The 16,179-nt window shown below is 48.9% G+C and overlaps 7 protein-coding genes across 7 annotated transcripts; 5 read left to right on the forward strand and 2 right to left on the reverse strand.

Moving 5' to 3' along the window:
* Positions 1 to 921: 921 nt before the first annotated feature.
* On the forward strand, positions 922 to 1,414 carry MYCFIDRAFT_112301 (uncharacterized protein; the record flags this gene model as incomplete). Its single annotated transcript, XM_007926659.1, has 2 exons — positions 922 to 989; positions 1,048 to 1,414. Coding segments are annotated over 2 exons (435 nt in total), but the record flags the coding sequence as incomplete, so codon positions are not given.
* A 1,105-nt stretch (positions 1,415 to 2,519) lies between these two features.
* Positions 2,520 to 5,155, forward strand: MYCFIDRAFT_152482 (uncharacterized protein). The gene is made up of 2 exons (XM_007926660.1): positions 2,520 to 4,791; positions 4,850 to 5,155. The coding sequence occupies exons 1-2, from the start codon at positions 2,706 to 2,708 to the stop codon at positions 4,936 to 4,938; spliced, it is 2,175 nt and encodes a 724-aa protein (XP_007924851.1). The 5' UTR covers positions 2,520 to 2,705; the 3' UTR covers positions 4,939 to 5,155.
* Positions 5,156 to 5,273: 118 nt separating this feature from the next.
* On the reverse strand, positions 5,274 to 6,069 carry MYCFIDRAFT_121546 (uncharacterized protein; the record flags this gene model as incomplete). Its single annotated transcript, XM_007926661.1, has 2 exons — positions 5,274 to 5,632; positions 5,700 to 6,069. Coding segments are annotated over 2 exons (729 nt in total), but the record flags the coding sequence as incomplete, so codon positions are not given.
* A 2,965-nt stretch (positions 6,070 to 9,034) lies between these two features.
* On the forward strand, positions 9,035 to 10,102 carry MYCFIDRAFT_118281 (uncharacterized protein; the record flags this gene model as incomplete). The annotated part of the gene is made up of 1 exon (XM_007926662.1): positions 9,035 to 10,102. A coding segment is annotated over one exon (1,068 nt), but the record flags the coding sequence as incomplete, so codon positions are not given.
* Positions 10,103 to 11,065: 963 nt separating this feature from the next.
* Positions 11,066 to 11,962, forward strand: MYCFIDRAFT_195344 (uncharacterized protein; the record flags this gene model as incomplete). The annotated part of the gene is made up of 2 exons (XM_007926663.1): positions 11,066 to 11,600; positions 11,658 to 11,962. 2 exons carry the CDS (start codon positions 11,066 to 11,068, stop codon positions 11,960 to 11,962), a joined length of 840 nt encoding a protein of 279 aa, XP_007924854.1.
* An 894-nt stretch (positions 11,963 to 12,856) lies between these two features.
* On the forward strand, positions 12,857 to 14,091 carry MYCFIDRAFT_152489 (uncharacterized protein; the record flags this gene model as incomplete). Its single annotated transcript, XM_007926664.1, has 1 exon — positions 12,857 to 14,091. Exon 1 carries the CDS (start codon positions 12,883 to 12,885, stop codon positions 14,089 to 14,091), a length of 1,209 nt encoding a protein of 402 aa, XP_007924855.1. The 5' UTR covers positions 12,857 to 12,882.
* On the reverse strand, positions 14,043 to 16,003 carry MYCFIDRAFT_152492 (uncharacterized protein). The gene is made up of 3 exons (XM_007926665.1): positions 15,871 to 16,003; positions 14,619 to 15,818; positions 14,043 to 14,566 (listed from the first exon to the last, which is right to left on the reverse strand). The coding sequence occupies exons 1-3, from the start codon at positions 15,961 to 15,963 to the stop codon at positions 14,213 to 14,215; spliced, it is 1,647 nt and encodes a 548-aa protein (XP_007924856.1). The 5' UTR covers positions 15,964 to 16,003; the 3' UTR covers positions 14,043 to 14,212.
* Positions 16,004 to 16,179: the final 176 nt, after the last annotated feature.

Raw genomic sequence — 16,179 nt, forward strand, 5'->3', positions numbered from 1 at the left:
ACTAGTATATTTAAGTTTACTTCTAGCTAGTCTGCTACTATCTAATCTATCGATACGGACCTATATATAGCTATCCTTACGTTATAAGTATAAGTAGGTATCTAAAGTATAGAGGTTAGCTCGAAGCAGTATAGCGTAGCAAGGGGCGGAAAGCTAATTGTTTACCTACTAGCCTAATCTATCGATGCGATCCATTGGAGTTCAGGTTCAGTTGCTAAAACGCTGGAATGTCAACTGGCATCGTTGGCATAGCTGGGCGGGCTCATGAGTCGAATCAGATCTCTTTTCATTCCAGCTGTATCTTCCAAAGTAGTCTGCAAATTCCAGACGCCACAACATTGCTGCCCAGCACGCCAACAGCGCCGCGCGGTGTCCTCTTCTTCGGCTGCTACCTATCCCGCCTTGTCTTGGTCGAGGCGCGTTCAAGACAAGCAATGCACCTTGGCTATGTTCAGGTCTGCAATGTCATAATTCCAAATGTGGCCGTAGACGCGACCGCATGACGATGGTCTCTTACTTGGCAGGTAAACACATTGTGGCCAAGACGAGATCGTGAGGCAATGGCAAAGGTCCGAGCTTACTGGCGATTGCGACTCGAGAAGAGGAGAACAATAGATATAAGTACCTTGTCCTTGCACGTTCTTCCAGAAGTTCATTCAGCATCAGCTACCCGTCAGATCAAGAAGGAACCAGGACAACTCGCTACAATCACAACTTCACTCGTTAACACGAATTCCGAGATCAAGACGAACACCAACAACAACAAATATAATCATAATGAAGGGCTCAATCGTCGCTGCTTCCGTCCTCAGTGCCGCTGCTGCCGCATGCGCACTTCCAGAGGCCCACCGCCCAGGAGGCTGCGGTGGTGCTCCTGAATGGAAGGGTGAAAAGGGCTATGGCAAGAGCGAGAAGGGATTCCCGATTCCATTCACCTCAACCTACCGCATCAAGGCCACTCCTGACCAGGTCGTCGATGCCAACAACACGTACGTGAAAGACGTTTGCTGTGAGCAAAGGAATAAACATACTGACCGTCTTGACTAGTGCCACTGGTGGTCTTCCAGGCTGCACCGGTTACTACGACTTCGGCATCAACAGCGAGCTCGACACTATCTGCTACTACATCAAGTTCGAAGGCTTCCGTGGCGAGTACCAGTCGCCAGCCGACACTGCTACCCACGTCCACGAGGCTGCCAAGGGCAAATCTGGCCCACCACGTCTTGCGTTTCCCAACCCAAAGCCAGTCCCTGGCAAGAACTACCGTGTGTCTGCTGGCTGCTTGACTGGACCATTCGAGACTGGCGTCGTCAACAACGCTACCGGCATGGACACAGGTGCCGGCTTCAAGGTCAAGCAGATTGAGGACAGTCCATGGGGATTCTTCGCCGATGTACACTCGAGCTTGGCTGTTCCAGGTGCCGTCCGTGGCCAGCTCTACTAGGTAGTGGGGTAGGACTGGGAGGAATTTAATTTCTTGAATCATGATGATGACAGCAGAACTGTCATGAGACAGTGGAGATGGTAAACATAATGTACTACCAACCATAGCTAGTACAGTATAATCTTGGAAGGCATAGCAGGCGGTGTTCTTGATGACTTGCTGTTGCTTGGTTGACGAATCATACTCACATCCTTGTCTCTTGCTGCTGATACTAGAAAAGGCAGTATCTATGCGAAAGCAGTGCCAGCTCCCGCAACTATTGGGCTTCAAGACCAAGACCAGAGCGCACACAATCCATCGTCTGTTCATCTGCCGTGCACACAGTCGTGGTACTGCTTTCCAGTATCCCATGTCCCTACAGAAGCCCCATCGTACCTCGCCGCTAGACCGGTGCTGACTCAGGAGTGAGACGCCAAGTTCATTGCCAATGCCAATAGCTAAGAAACGCGGGCTTGGTGTCATCCTCTGGGAATGTTCCTTTCATGCATGGCTCCATGTGATCAGTACTATGGGCGGGGAGGCTATGCTGCCGTGAACCAACTTCTCATGGTCTTCTACGGCTCTGTTTGTGATTTTGGAGACTTGTTGCTGAATATACGCGAAAAGCTGGAGGGAGGAGGTGGGAGGCAAAAGATGTGTGCGGTCCCGGAGCACCAAATTAGGCGAAGCACAGACTTCTTGGGTTGCGTCACTAGCTCGAACCTTACATGCTGACGAGATGTGATCATGTGATGGGTCTGCGGCCAAGTCAGGTTGTTGCCCGGCATGCAGAATTAAAATATTTTATCCCGACATCATTTTGTGAACTTCAGATGATTGAAGCGACACGTTCTCTGAGCTGGCCTCAAGAAGAGTTGAAGAACATTACCTTTGACTTGGACGAGAGTTTGGCATGTGAAGACACATGAACGCTAGATGTCGGCTAGAGAGCTCCTGGATCGAATGGCTGCGTCACTGTCAGCAGCGAGAGAGCAGTGAGGAGCTTTCACGAGAACTTCTCCGGCGTTTTTGGAGACCAAGAACAACTTCGCGAAGTTCGTGAATGTCCAGTCCATTACATCACATTCTCCATAGAAGCACACATTATGAATTGACCGCAGGAGCACCGAAGTTATCACGGGAGTGGCCATCATCGCATCGTAACCGGTGGATCCAAGACATTGTGGAGCATTCGGAGAAGACAGCCACTTCCCGATCGTATAAACAGTGCCTATACCGGCCCCTCAGCTCTGCTCTCTTCTGAGCTGGTGGTTGCACCGCGATGGCAGCACGAAGTAGAGGACAGAAGCTCCTCCGCGGACTCGGATACGCCACAGTGGGAGGTGCAGCTGTCGGCGGCACACTCTACTTTATTTACCGTCCACGAGATGTACCTGGATTAGAGGCCGCCGCCGTCCCTCCTCCGACGTATGGCGAGGGAGGGGTCTTCCGCCCTCCTAACTTCCCCAAGGTCAAATCGCGAGCGGAACAAATCGCAGACCTGAAAGCAAGCGCTGGCGCGGCTTTTCAACAAGCAAAAGAGAAAGTCAAGGGTGCTCTTGGGGTGGACGATGCGTGCGAGGATAAAAGCAATGAATATGATCTGCTGATCATTGGCGGCGGTGCCACTGGATCAGGCATTGCGCTCGATGCTGCATCAAGAGGCTTGAAGGTCGCTTGTGTGGAGAGAGACGACTTTGCAGCGGGAACAAGCAGTAAGAGTACAAAGCTTGTTCACGGTGGTGTGAGATATCTCGAAAAGGCTGTCTTCGAGCTGGACTACAACCAATACAAACTGGTCAAGGAAGCTCTGCGTGAACGCAGATACTTCCTCGACACTGCGCCGCATCTTTCGCAATGGCTCCCGATCATGATCCCTGTAAACAACTGGTGGCAAGCGCCATACTTCTGGGCTGGCACCAAGTTCTATGACTTCCTGGCTGGTTCCGAAAACATTGAGACGTCGTACTTCATGACGCGAAGCAAGGCACTGGACGCTTTCCCGATGCTCAAGAAGGAGAACCTCTGGGGAGCTCTCGTCTACTACGATGGTGCTCACAACGACTCTCGCATGAACATCTCGCTGGCTATGACTGCTGCGCTCTATGGTGCTACCATGGTGAACCATCTCGAGGTCACTGGTCTCGAGAAGGACGCCAACGGCAGGCTTTGCGGTGCCAAGGTTAAGGACGTGCTTCGAGAGAAGGATGGCTCTAAGGGCGAGGAGTTTTCCATCAAGGCTAAGGGTATCATTAACGCAACTGGACCATTCACAGACGCTATTCGCAAGATGGATGATCAGACTGCGCCTGAAATTGTCGCTCCAAGCTCTGGTGTTCACGTTATTCTCCCTGGTTACTACGCTCCTTCGAACATGGGATTGATCGATCCACACACTTCAGACGGTCGTGTCATCTTCTTTCTGCCATGGCAAGGCAACACGATTGCTGGCACGACCGACAAAGCCTGCGAGATCCAGCCAAACCCTGTTGCCCAAGAAGAAGAAATCAATTGGATCTTGAAAGAAGTACAGAACTACTTGCAACCAGAAATCAATGTCCGCCGTGGCGATGTTCTTGCAGCTTGGTCTGGTATCAGACCTCTGGTGCGCGATCCTAAGAAAGCCAAATCCGAAGGTCTTGTCCGTAACCACCTTGTCACCACTTCCGAATCTGGTCTTGTCACGATCTCCGGCGGTAAATGGACAACGTATCGTCAAATGGCCGAGGAGGCTGTCGATGAAGCCATTCGAGAATTTAAGCTGCAGCCGAAGGGCATCTCCAACCCACCACTTGTGTCAGGAGTCGAGAACTTCCATGAGAACATCAAGTTTGATGGGTCGTGTGAGACGCATGCCCTTCGCCTGATTGGTGCTCATGGTTTCTCCAAGACCCTCTTCATCAACATCATCCAACATTACGGCCTCGAGACAGAAGTTGCCAAGCACCTGTGCGTAGACTACGGTGACCGAGCATGGACGGTCGCTGCACTCTGCGCTCCAACGGAGGACCGATTCCCCGTGCGTGGCGAGCGTATCTCGAAACTATACCCATACGTTGATGGCGAAGTACGATATGCTGTCCGACACGAATACGCTCAAAGTGCTGTGGATGTACTTGCACGACGAACACGTCTTGCCTTCCTCAACGCACAAGCTGCTCTTGAGGCTCTTCCCAAAGTCATTGACCTGATGGCAGAAGAGCTGAAATGGAGTCGCGCGAGGAAGCAGCAGGAATGGAAGGATGCCGTCACCTTTTTGGGTTCGATGGGTCTGCCAAAGAGTAAGCTCAATCTTACGAGAGATGATGTGGAGAAGGGCAAGGTTGGCAAGTATGAGGATGAGGAGTACGGGCTTTACGCTCGACATGGTGAGTAGTGTCGACGTCCAAGCAGATGGAATGACTGCTAATCAATTTCAATCTACAGACAAGCCGGATGAGATTCTTCATTCGGATGCGAAGCTCATCTCCGGCCGCAACCCTACAATTAGCAAGCAGTCGCCCGCCAATGCTTAGGAAGACTATCATATAAAAGAGCCGAATGCACGATATAAAATAGTGCGACGCGCTGTAGTAGCCTCTGATTCACTTGAGCCAGTTGCATCAAAGAGGAGTTCGGCATACGAAGCAGAGTCGAGGGAAGGAAAGTGTTTCTACTCCCTGTAAGCGCTTGAATTGAGGGTATGCGACCGTTATGTACAGTGTACGAGAAGAATGCGAAGACTTTGGAAAGTGGTTTCATTTCAGTATGCGCCTTACTACACACTACACTACAAGTCAACTTATCCATGGCACGACCAATGAAACAGCTGCACGATGGTCATGCCATACCGAAAGCACCAAGCTTATTCCGCCTTAGCAGTCTCCTCAGCCTTCTTCACACCAGCAGCACCCGCATCACCACCAAGACTCGCAACTACTTTCTTCACAACCTCCACCGTCGGCGCCGGTCCACCAGGCTCAGCAGCCAGTACTTTCCCACTCTTATCCACAACAAACACACCCCTCGTCGTTCCCTTTGGCGCTTTCTTCATGCCAATCGCACCGATCAATGTCGCGCTAGGATCGCATAGCAATGGATACGGCAACTTTTGCTTGTCTTTGAACGTTGTGTTGGCTTTTGGGGAGTCGGTGGAGAGGCCGTAGATTGAGAGGCCGGTGGAGGTTAGAGATGTGTAGGAGTCGCGGAAGAGGCAGGCTTGGGCTGTGCCTGTGGAAGAAGGAGAGTTTAGCAGGAAAGTCAACTCACGTATGTGCGGATACGATGCGATACGTACATCCTGGCGTCGAGGCTTTGGGATACGTGAAGAGTACCACGCCAGCCTTGCTTTCTTCGACCAATTTAGCCAATGTCACTTTCTTGCCGTCATTGTCTTGGATTTCTCCGCCGAAGTCTTTGAGCGCGATTGCGTCGCCGACTTTTGGCGCGCCGCCGACTTTTGGCGCGCCGCCTTTGGTTGCAGGCGCTTCTGCTGCTGCTTTCGGCGCATCCTCAGCTACAACAGCATTCTCTGGAGCTTTGGCCGCGGCGGCTTTAGATGGTTTCGCAGGCGCGTCCTTCTTGTCCTTGGACTTGGATGGGGCGCGTTTCTTTGCGGGTGGAGGTGGAGGTGGAGCCTCCTTTCTCTTGCGGAGTTCTACTGGCATGGTGGAAGTGGGCGAGGGCAAGATATTCGGAAGTTGGGAGTGGGGTAGTAGGATAGTAGTAGTGAGAGTGAGGCGCGCGTACGGCAGGGCAAGGTTGATGCAGAGATAGAGACAGTAAACAAGACTACGCGCACGGAGAGTAGTGTCATCACGTTCACGTCCGTCGTAGCGTCAATTATGATAGGGGTCGGAGCGGCATCCTGGGCAAGACAATAATACTGAGTTAAGCTATGCGACCATCACACTGTGTTGGAAGTCGGGAAGAGAAGCTCCAAGCTCGTTGCCGTCAGAGATGTAAAAACCTTAGTAATTGTAATAGTAATAGTAAATAGTAAATAGTAAAGTCAAATTGGCGATAGTGATAGTAATAGTAATCCTATAGAGAATTCTATAGTAATAGTAATAGTAATAGTAATAGTAATTACTATAGTAATATTACTATTACTATAGTAATTGCTATTATACTATTTAGTATAGTAAATTGTATTCTATACGAGTCCTAGTATTGATTTTTCTAGAATATATTAATATATTTACTATAGATATATCTAGTAAAACTATAGAGATATTAATTTTTAAAATTCTAATAGTAGGTTCTTATAGAAGTTAATATCTTTATAGGTTTAATAGATAAACTATTAAAAAAATTATATATAGTTAAAAAAGCGAAGCTATAGATATATATTACGCTCTTTTTATTAGTTAAGAATTATATATAATAATATAACTATATAGACGGTAGTAAAAGTATAATAGTATATATTAATAATAAATGTATTAATTTATAATAGTATCTTAGAGTAATATAATAATATATTATTTTAGAATAAATATATTTATTTATTCTAGAATAAAGTTATTATATTATTATGCTATTTCTTAATAATATAATAAGTATATTATAATATACTTTATTTTTAAGTTATAATATACTTTATTTTCAAAATGGCCTCTATTATAGGGCTCTAATTACTATAGCCTAAACTATAACTATAGATAGCCCTAGAACTAGTTCTTTGTTAACGACTTTATTCTAATAAATATTATTGCCGAAATAATTAGTATTTAATATAATAAGCTATACTATCCCCTAATACTTATAGCGTACCTCGCTAACGCTCGAGAGCGATAAGATCCGGATAAATAGGCTATTCTAGCTAGTAACGACGAGGTCTATAGACTTACTAGTTATCTTGCCGAATGCTATACTTAGTAGGGCCGTAATAGCCGCGGCCTAGCTTTAAATACGTTACTAAGTCTACCTCCGAGATTAAAGATAGAGCGGCACTATTGCTTGCTAATCTCTATACTCTACGTAACCGTAGCGGCTTGTTTAGTAATAATATTATCTAGTAGTTAGTAAAGGATATAACCCTGTTATAGTTATAGTATAATCTTATTAAAGGCGAGTATTATAACCTCGCTAAGTTATATATACTATCTCTATTAATCTGTCTAATAACTAGCGCTACTAAGCGCAACTAGTTAGCTTATAGATTTGTCTATACTATTCTATAGTCTCCGCTATAACCGCCTATCTTACGAGTATATAGAGATACTAGTCTATTACTATTAGAATCTACGCATGAATAATAGACTTAATAGCGGCACTAGCGAATACAATACTAACGACTTCTATAGTATACTATAAGATCTATTACGAGAGGTCTTTACTCCTTTAGCGGCTATTACTATATAGGAGGTATAGAAGGCTAATAGTACTACTAGGTTTAATACTGCCTTATAGGAGCTACTATATACTCTAGGTCTAGATAATAATATATAGACTTAGTAGGCAGAAGTATCGGCTATTTGAGAGTTAACGAGAGGCTCTTAGGTCGAAGGAATCGTAGATATTTAGCTAGTTATACTATATAGTAGTCTATAGCCTTAGTAACGCTAACTTTCTACTTTAGTAATGCTTAGTTACGCTTTGTCTAATAAGTTATATAGCGATTGCATATACAGGTGTTCGCAGGTATAATACACTATGTACAAGGGCCGAATTTCCGGAAGTCTGTATTCCAACATCCCTAGTAGCGCGAGACGCCCGGCGACCCGCTTTTCTCGTGAGAGCACCGCTTGACGAGGAGCAACTCCGTCCTTCGCTCATTGTGGCCTGCTATGGACCGAACAGCATCGCAAGCCGAAGCCGTGAACGCTCTTTATGAGGCCTTTCTGCCTTCATCTCCGGATATGACACCCGACCGGCGATGTTGGTCAAAGGGACAGCAGTGAGGTTCGGTATACAGATCCTCTTTGAGCTACCAGAAAAGAATGCCACTGACGCCCTGTGTTACCAGCCACGGCGGCGGCCATCTCGCTATACACATTGCCCCAGAGGAGAATTCTCGTATCGAAAGAAAGCCGCCCGACCTGTCGATTCCTGCGCGAGTTTGTACTGCTACCGGATCTCGTACTGTACTGTACTGGAAAGAAGCACGTGGCAGTCAATCGTTCTCCATCCACACCCGCGCCTACTCCATACCAGCTTAGTGGTACAGCAAGATGCAAAAGCGGATACTCCGCACCCTCCCATGGTCATGGTTCTTGCAAAGCTCTCAACAGCGGAGACTCTTTGCGAAACATGGATACATGCCAAGCGTAAGTAGTAATGGCTTTTTGCTGTTAGGTTCGCACATTCGAAAAATTCCCAACTTCCCGGTGCATCCTCGGGTTATGACTAAATGGCTCCAACACTGGCGACGTAGGACCTACGTGGAGGCACCGACGTCGGTCAGACACACAGACGCTTGCCACAAAATCTAGCAGCTGTAGTCAAGACGCAACAGCTTCTTATGTTTCTTTCGAGGCACAATTAACATTCCCATCACTTTCGCGAACCTGAGGCGCTATGGGCCCGCCGCAAGAGCCTTCATCGCACCAGAGTGATGAAATAACTATCGAGAACGGATCATCTCAAGATCTCGAACACACGAAGAGTCCTGCGGAAGGCTCTATTCACGACTTGCGGAGGAAGAAGATATCATGGATCCAGGCCGTCTTCGTCCTCATTGCCGAGACTATCTCACTCGGAATCCTATCGTTACCTGCTGCGGTCGCTGATCTTGGAATGATTCTTGGTGCCATCATGATTCTATTCTTCTCGGTCATTACTACAGGCGCTAGCTTCATGCTCTACAGGCTCAAAATCCAATACCCGAAGCTTAAGGGATTCGCAGATGCCGCAAGGATGGTCGCAGGACCTGCTGGTGCCGTGGTTGTGGAGACGCTGAATATGCTTCTCCTGGTCTTCGTAATGGCAGCGCATATCTTGACATTCAGCACGGAAGCCCATGCTATTGCAGGCCATGACATGTGGAAGTGCACGGTGGTCTTCAAACTCATTGGCCTGATCATTTGCCTGACTTGTACACTTCCAAGGACGCTCAAGTCGCAGTCGTGGCTATCACTGGTATCCTGCTGTTCCATCATCACCGCAACCATGATAGCACTGATTGCAATCGCGATCGAGAAGCCAGGTGTGGGCTCTGCACGCGCATCGCCACCCGTAAATGTGACCGACTTCGCCGACTGGTCTCTGGCAATCAGCAACATTCTGGTCTCGTTTGCGGGAAGTCTTGCCTATTTCCATGTCATGGAGGAGATGGAAAGGCCACGAGACTTTCCAAAAGCTCTCGTAGCTACCAACATCATTATGGTTAGCATGTATATCGTAGTGGGCATCGTCATCTACTGGTACGCAGGACAAGACGTGGCATCTCCAGCACTAGGCTCAGCAGGTTCTTTGATCAGGAAACTATCTTACGGCATTGCGACTCCCACGATCGTCGTTGCTGGAGTCATCGCAGCGTATCTGGCATGTAAGAACGTGCATCGCTTTTGGTGGGACAAAGTTAGACATCAACCAGATGTTGTGTACGAGCAAAGCTGGAGATCAAGAAGCACGTGGGCCATCATAGTCGCTTTCCTGTGGATTCTGGCTTTTGTCTTAGCAAACGTCCTACCGTTCTTCAGTCCGCTTTTGGCGCTGATAGGAGCGATTTCTGGAACGTGGATATGTCTTGGTCTGCCTGCGTGGTACTGTCTGTGCCAAATTAGGGATAATCTGATGGCGAGAAGCCACGCGAGAGCTGAACAGGCGGAGGAGGTCAAAAGCGAGAACGGTGCGCACTCGGAGAAGGCACAGTGCTTGGTAAGCGATGCTTCCCCAGATGAGAAATGCTCGGCTGACTCTGTTGCCTAGGCACCGGAATCAGGTCGCTGGTGGAAATGCTTTAAGTTTCCTCCAGGTGCCGATGGCATAATAGTCGTGGTATGGGCAACGTGCTGGTTCTTCGTCGTTCTCTCCTGCTTCCTGGTGGTCATCGGTCTATATGGAAGTATTCTTAGCATGGTGCGAGCTGGAAGTGTCAGCTATCATCCATTTACGTGCGCGGCATAATCGAAGGCCCCTTCTGGGATGTCACAAAAGCACGACCCTATCGATATCGAGGCAGAATCCGAGACTTATTGAATACCGGTAACATCAAATCTCTTTTCATCTCCACGGGAAGCAATGTATTGCAGACCACACGGCAATGTTGTGATGTGTTATTCCTTCGCAACGCCAAGTGTCAGGCTGTGTCTTGGCGACTGAGGACAAAAAGCTGGTCATGAAAATGAACTGCAACGCTATAGGCTCAAGCAAATGCAAAAGAAACACATGTCCTCGCTCGACTAAATCTGTCTATAAAAGCTACAGGCCTGTCTACGACCCTTCTTGCTCTTCACCATCGATCTTCTCTTTACTGTTTCAAGAAGGTTTTGATCTTCAGCTGCGATTTTATATTCACAGGAATACACAACAAACAGCAAACTCAAGCAATCAGAATATACACACAGTCTTCCAAGGCCTGGCTATCGGATTTCAGCGACTATGGAATCGTCCGCTGATACAACTGTATCTCGCGAAGAGTTTCTTCGGAATTTGAAACCAGCAACAGCCTCTACCTCAGATCATGACGATATAGAGTGCCATGCCTGCATGCAAGATATGCATTTCCTGCCACTCACGTCGGAAGCTGGCGACGCAATCTCCCCTCAAGCTGAAGATATCCCTTCTCGCGCAGTCATCTTGCACGACCGACACATCATCTGCGAAGGATGTGCTCGCGAGTGGCTCGCCTCAGCAAACACCTGTCCCGAGTGTCGAAAAGTCTTATTCGAGCTGAAGGAAGAAGAAAGCACAAACGAGCCCACTGTTTACGTGGATTCCGTGAATCTCCGCGACTCGTCTAATGCTCCAGATTTACAAGGACTGTTGCAAGAGTTTGGGCCCGGTTTTCTTGACCAGAATGCCCATGCATTAGCATACTTCACTCGACCATTGATCAGGCAGCTGAGAGAGCGTACTACTGCTTACGAAGCGCTTAATCTCTTCCTCGACTTCGAGTACCCAGGATACGATGCATTATTCAGACCCGGAACTGTGGTGAATGAGGAAGCACAACGTCAAGCATGCGTTATCAATCAGCACGCTGTCGTCGATTTCTGGGCCTGGTGGGCGAAGAGATTTTTCGTTACTTTGGGTAAGCTCAAAAATTCAAAGTTGGAATTGGAATCCTGTGCTGACTTGGACCTTGCAGCAAATGCCGAGTTCGACTTGCGCCATCATCCTCTGGCCGTCTCTCTTTTGTTCCAGATGCTGCATGCCATGAAGATTCTACCAGACAACTTTCCGATAACGCGTGCTCTGTTGTCGCGCTTCTTGGCACAGAGGCTTATGACATTCGCTAAGGACCGTGTTGGCAGCATTCAGGCGCAGGAGTTCGACGGCTACGTTGTAGACATGGTCGAGGCGGCTTTGAGCGCGACTGCGGGACGGATGCACGTCCCAGCATCAGAGCCCCATGAAGAGCGAAAGACGATCTATGAGACTTTGTATAAGTGAATACCGGGGTCTTCACAGAGTATAGATTGTGTTACGGCGATCTCATGAGGTCGAGGCAAGACAGATGATATCTGCTCGGTTCCATACTACACTTTGACGATCAACCTCGACCAGATCTACAACAGCATATACGATTTTTCGAAAATCGCCCACAGGATCCATTACTTAGGGTCCCTGAGTTGAGATGTCTTGAATCCCGGTACTATGCGCCGCCCCTGTTAGTCTTGATGCCGTATTTATAGCGAAATTTTTTTGAAGCAGGCATCAATGCACCCTCCTAAGTGATGCTGTTAAGCCACAATGCTCTCGCTTATTGCGGTACCGTATACGTGGCAGTGGCCTTCAAGACTGATAGTCGACGGGGTATAGGTCATTAGCTATAGCGAAGACGTGTAGATGAGCATGCTAAAGATTTGACCTCGCATTCCCTAGCATTTCAAGTGTCCTGCGGAGCCAATCATTTATTATCGAGTTCACGAGGAGGAGGACAAGCAGTTTGTTGCGCGCGCTCGCAAGTTGTGTGTGCCCTGAGATTGTTCTGGCGTCTCCAAAATTGTTGTGAGAGAATCCCACATTTTGTGCTTGGGAGGGCGGCCGGTACTGGCTTCAGGCTCTGCCTCCGTAGGCATGTGCTGTACTTCGGCAAAGAAGACAGTCATTCTTCAATCTTTCCTCTGTAGTGGCCATGTTGAGTCTCTATCCGAGAAGTGAGTGAGTGGTTCGGGAGGGGCGAGGCGAGGAGGGGCATCAGCCAACCAATGGCGCCACGCGTCCAGTGAAGTGGGGCAATCGCGGTCAGGGTCCAGGATCCTCTTGGCATGTCGGACTCGGTTTGGATTCGAGAGATATGCAAACGACTCTCTCCTTTCTCTTTCCCACTGCCATTCAATCAACATCACAGCCGACAAGCAGCAGTCAAGATGTCGGCTCCGTCAGTCACTACCGCCACCGCCACCGCCACAGCCACAGCCACCGTGCAAAGCGCTCCGGCTCCGGCTCCGGCTCCGGCCACGAATCGACACGACAGAACGAAGAAAGAGCAGGTCTCATCTGACAGCCAGAGCGATTGTTCCAACGATTTCTTTTGGGCATACACCGAGGAACCACACAAGACGAGAAGACAGGCAATCATCAAGGCACACCCAGAGGTCCTGAAGCTTTGCGGCCCCGAGCCATTGACAATTCCTCTTGTTCTCGCAGTCGTGGGACTTCAAATTGCCTGCGCTTGTGCCTTGAGGAACACTCCACTATTCTCTTGGCCTTTCTTTCTTACAGCCTATGTCGTGGGGGCAACAGCAAACCAGAACCTTTTCCTTGCGATCCACGAGATATCACACAATCTGGCTTTCAAGTCGCCACTGGCCAACCGACTCTTCGCCGTAGTTGCCAACCTTCCCATCGGAATCCCGTATTCTGCCTCCTTCCGACCGTATCACTTGACCCACCACAAGAGCTTGGGAGTGGATGGTTTGGACACAGATCTACCTACAGCGCTCGAGGCATGGTTTTTGGATTCGGTTGCTGGGAAGGCCTTTTTCGCCACCTTCCAGATCCTGTTCTACGCTCTGCGCCCAATGATGGTCTATAAACTACCATTGACCAAGATTCACGCGTTCAATGTTGCTGCACAGCTCCTTTTCGACTACTTGATTGTCCAATACTTTGGCGGCAAGGCGTTGGGATACTTCATCATGAGCTCTTTCCTGGCGGGGTCACTACATCCTTGCGCGGGACACTTCATTGCTGAGCACTACGTGTTCTCGCAGCACAGCCGGAATCTCGAGGCCAAGTCATCGGAGGCTGCTAAGCATGCTCCTCCACCTGAGACGTACTCATATTATGGTATTCTCAACGTGGTCACCTATAACGTTGGCCTGCACAACGAACACCACGACTTCCCTGCAATTCCATGGACCAGGCTATGGAAGCTCAACCAGATTGCGAATGAGTTCTACAAGGATTTGCCTTGCCATTACAGCTGGTCTGGTGTCATCTGGCAGTTCATCATGGACAAAGAGGTCGGTTTGTGGTGTCGAGTCAAGCGTAGAGAAGGAGGTCGAATGGTCGGCGCAAATGGCAGCACAAAGAATGATAGCCATGAACAGCCAGTCAGCCTAGTGGCTAGATGAGAACACGATATCTAGCTGGTAGTTCCAGCAACGCAATTCACGATCCGACGGTGACCTCAGTCACAGCCTGTTTTAGGAGTCTACCTCGCCGCCAGAGCTGACAAATACGGTCGAAGGCGAATCATAATTTTGGACGCATCCACCCAGCCCCAGAAGCCAGCTCCTTCTGCGCTTCTTCACGTAGAACACGCTTCAAAATTTTACCGCTGGCGCTCTTGGGCACCTCTTGTACAAATTTGACGCCGCCAGTGAGCTTCTTGTACGCGGCAAGGCGCTCTGCGACAAGCTTGTGGACATCGTCTTCCGTGATTTGGGATCCAGGTGCTCGTACAACATATGCTCGCGGTCGTTCGGCATCGGAGTTCGCAGGCGCAGGCAAGCCAATCACGGCAACGTCAATGATATCTGGATGGCTCAAAAGAACTCCTTCCACTTCTGGCGGTGCTACCTGAAAGCCACGTACTTTGATCAATTCCTGGTGTAAGTGTCAGCAGGCTGCATTGAACAAGTCAAGCGGGCAATTGTACCTTCTTTCGGTCTACAATGTACCACTTCTTGGTCTTGCCATCGCAGTACACGATGTCGCCAGTTTTGTAGAAGCCATCCTCATCCCAGGAATCTTCGTTCGCCTTTTGATTCTCGAAGTAGCCATCGATGATGCTCGGTCCTCGCACGCAGAGCTCACCTTGCACGTCGTAATCGGTCACGTCATTCCCATCGTCGTCAATCAGCTTTACGTCCGAGTTCGGAAACCAAGTATTTCCAACGCTACCTGTATCATCCTCATCAGGATAATAGAAGAGCGTGAACACCCCAGTTGTCTCCGTGGATCCCAGCACTTGCGTGAAAGTACAACCTGGCGCGCAAAGGTCTTTCAACTTTTCACCAGAATCCTTATCCAGAGGTGCTGCACCACAACCTATTCTCCGCACGCTTCTCAAAGAGTACTTGTGACGAAGCGGACTGTTGATGATCGCAATCACAAGCGGGGGCACCATACCTAGTAAAGAAATCTTATGCTTCTCCACAGCAGCCAAGAACGATTCAAGCTCAAAGCGCCTCATGATGTACGCTATATTCCCTCTCCTCAGCGGACCACAGTGTACTGCTGGCACTGTCGCCACATGGAACAGTGGCAGTGGAAACAAGTTGCGAATCTGCCAAGGTGGGACGGAAATCTCAGAAGCCATCGTGAACCACGATGTAGCATTGTAATGGCTCTGCACAGCCATCTTCGGAGGTCCAGTCGTTCCTGAAGTTGTAAGGCGAGCCATGGCGGTTCTTCTGCATTGATCCTTGCCATTGAATCGGATCCAGTCTGTCTCGCCATGTTCGAGAAGCCATTCCCACGACCTGAAGCCTTCCGGACAAGCTTGACCACGAATATTGAAGATGAATATATCCTTCCTGTCGACCAAGTTCTCGCTACCCTTCAAAATCTGAGGAAGTAGTTCGGGCTCGACCAAGATGTACTTCACTTTCGCGGTCTTGGCGTGATGGGCAATTTCATACTGCGTGTAAGCTGGATTTGAGCCAGTGAATATTCCGCCTGCGCCTATGAGAGCCAGAAAGAGCATGCAGTACATTATGTCGTTGAATGAAGCTATCATCACGCAGTCGCCTGGTCTAAGACCGGCTGCATGGAAGCCTGCGATAAGCTGTCGGACGACGGTCCGGCTTTGTGTCCATGATAGCGTGCGAGAGGGGTTTTCGAGGTCGATGTAAATCTGGTAAGCATGAGCATTCCAGAGCTGCGTTGCTACGAGATTCAGTGCTTACTGGCGTGTTCTTGTCGTAATTGCAATGATCGAACGTCCATGTGAGGAGATCTTCCTCGGGAAGTGGATACGACCACTTACTGAGCCAAGGCATTTTTTGCAGACTACCACGAAACCCAGACCAGCAGTCCGTGATTGGGAACGCCAATCAAGATATATCACCATGGCCATCTCATCGACCTAGGCCTACCAAAATCTCATGTGGGGATGTAGCCGAGTCCCGATGTACCTGCATGAAGCCTCCTCACCGTGCCACACGAACGACATGCTTGGTACGAGTCGAGCTCAGGACTCCCTATGATCATTGATA

Source organism: Pseudocercospora fijiensis (genome assembly GCF_000340215.1).
Source record: "Pseudocercospora fijiensis CIRAD86 unplaced genomic scaffold MYCFIscaffold_3, whole genome shotgun sequence".
Lineage (NCBI taxonomy): Eukaryota > Fungi > Ascomycota > Dothideomycetes > Mycosphaerellales > Mycosphaerellaceae > Pseudocercospora > Pseudocercospora fijiensis.

Excerpts from the sequence above, each read along its gene's own strand:
- MYCFIDRAFT_152492 (XM_007926665.1), bottom strand. The coding sequence starts at position 15,963 with ATGCCTTGGCTCAGTAAGTGGTCGTATCCACTTCCCGAGGAAGATCTC. Across the intron at positions 15,819-15,870 it reads ATTACGACAAGAACACGCCA|ATTTACATCGACCTCGAAAA; the intron begins GTAAGCACTGAA and ends CATGCTTACCAG. Across the intron at positions 14,567-14,618 it reads ACATTGTAGACCGAAAGAAG|GAATTGATCAAAGTACGTGG; the intron begins GTACAATTGCCC and ends CACTTACACCAG.
- MYCFIDRAFT_152482 (XM_007926660.1), top strand. The coding sequence starts at position 2,706 with ATGGCAGCACGAAGTAGAGGACAGAAGCTCCTCCGCGGACTCGGATAC. Across the intron at positions 4,792-4,849 it reads CGGGCTTTACGCTCGACATG|ACAAGCCGGATGAGATTCTT; the intron begins GTGAGTAGTGTC and ends TTCAATCTACAG.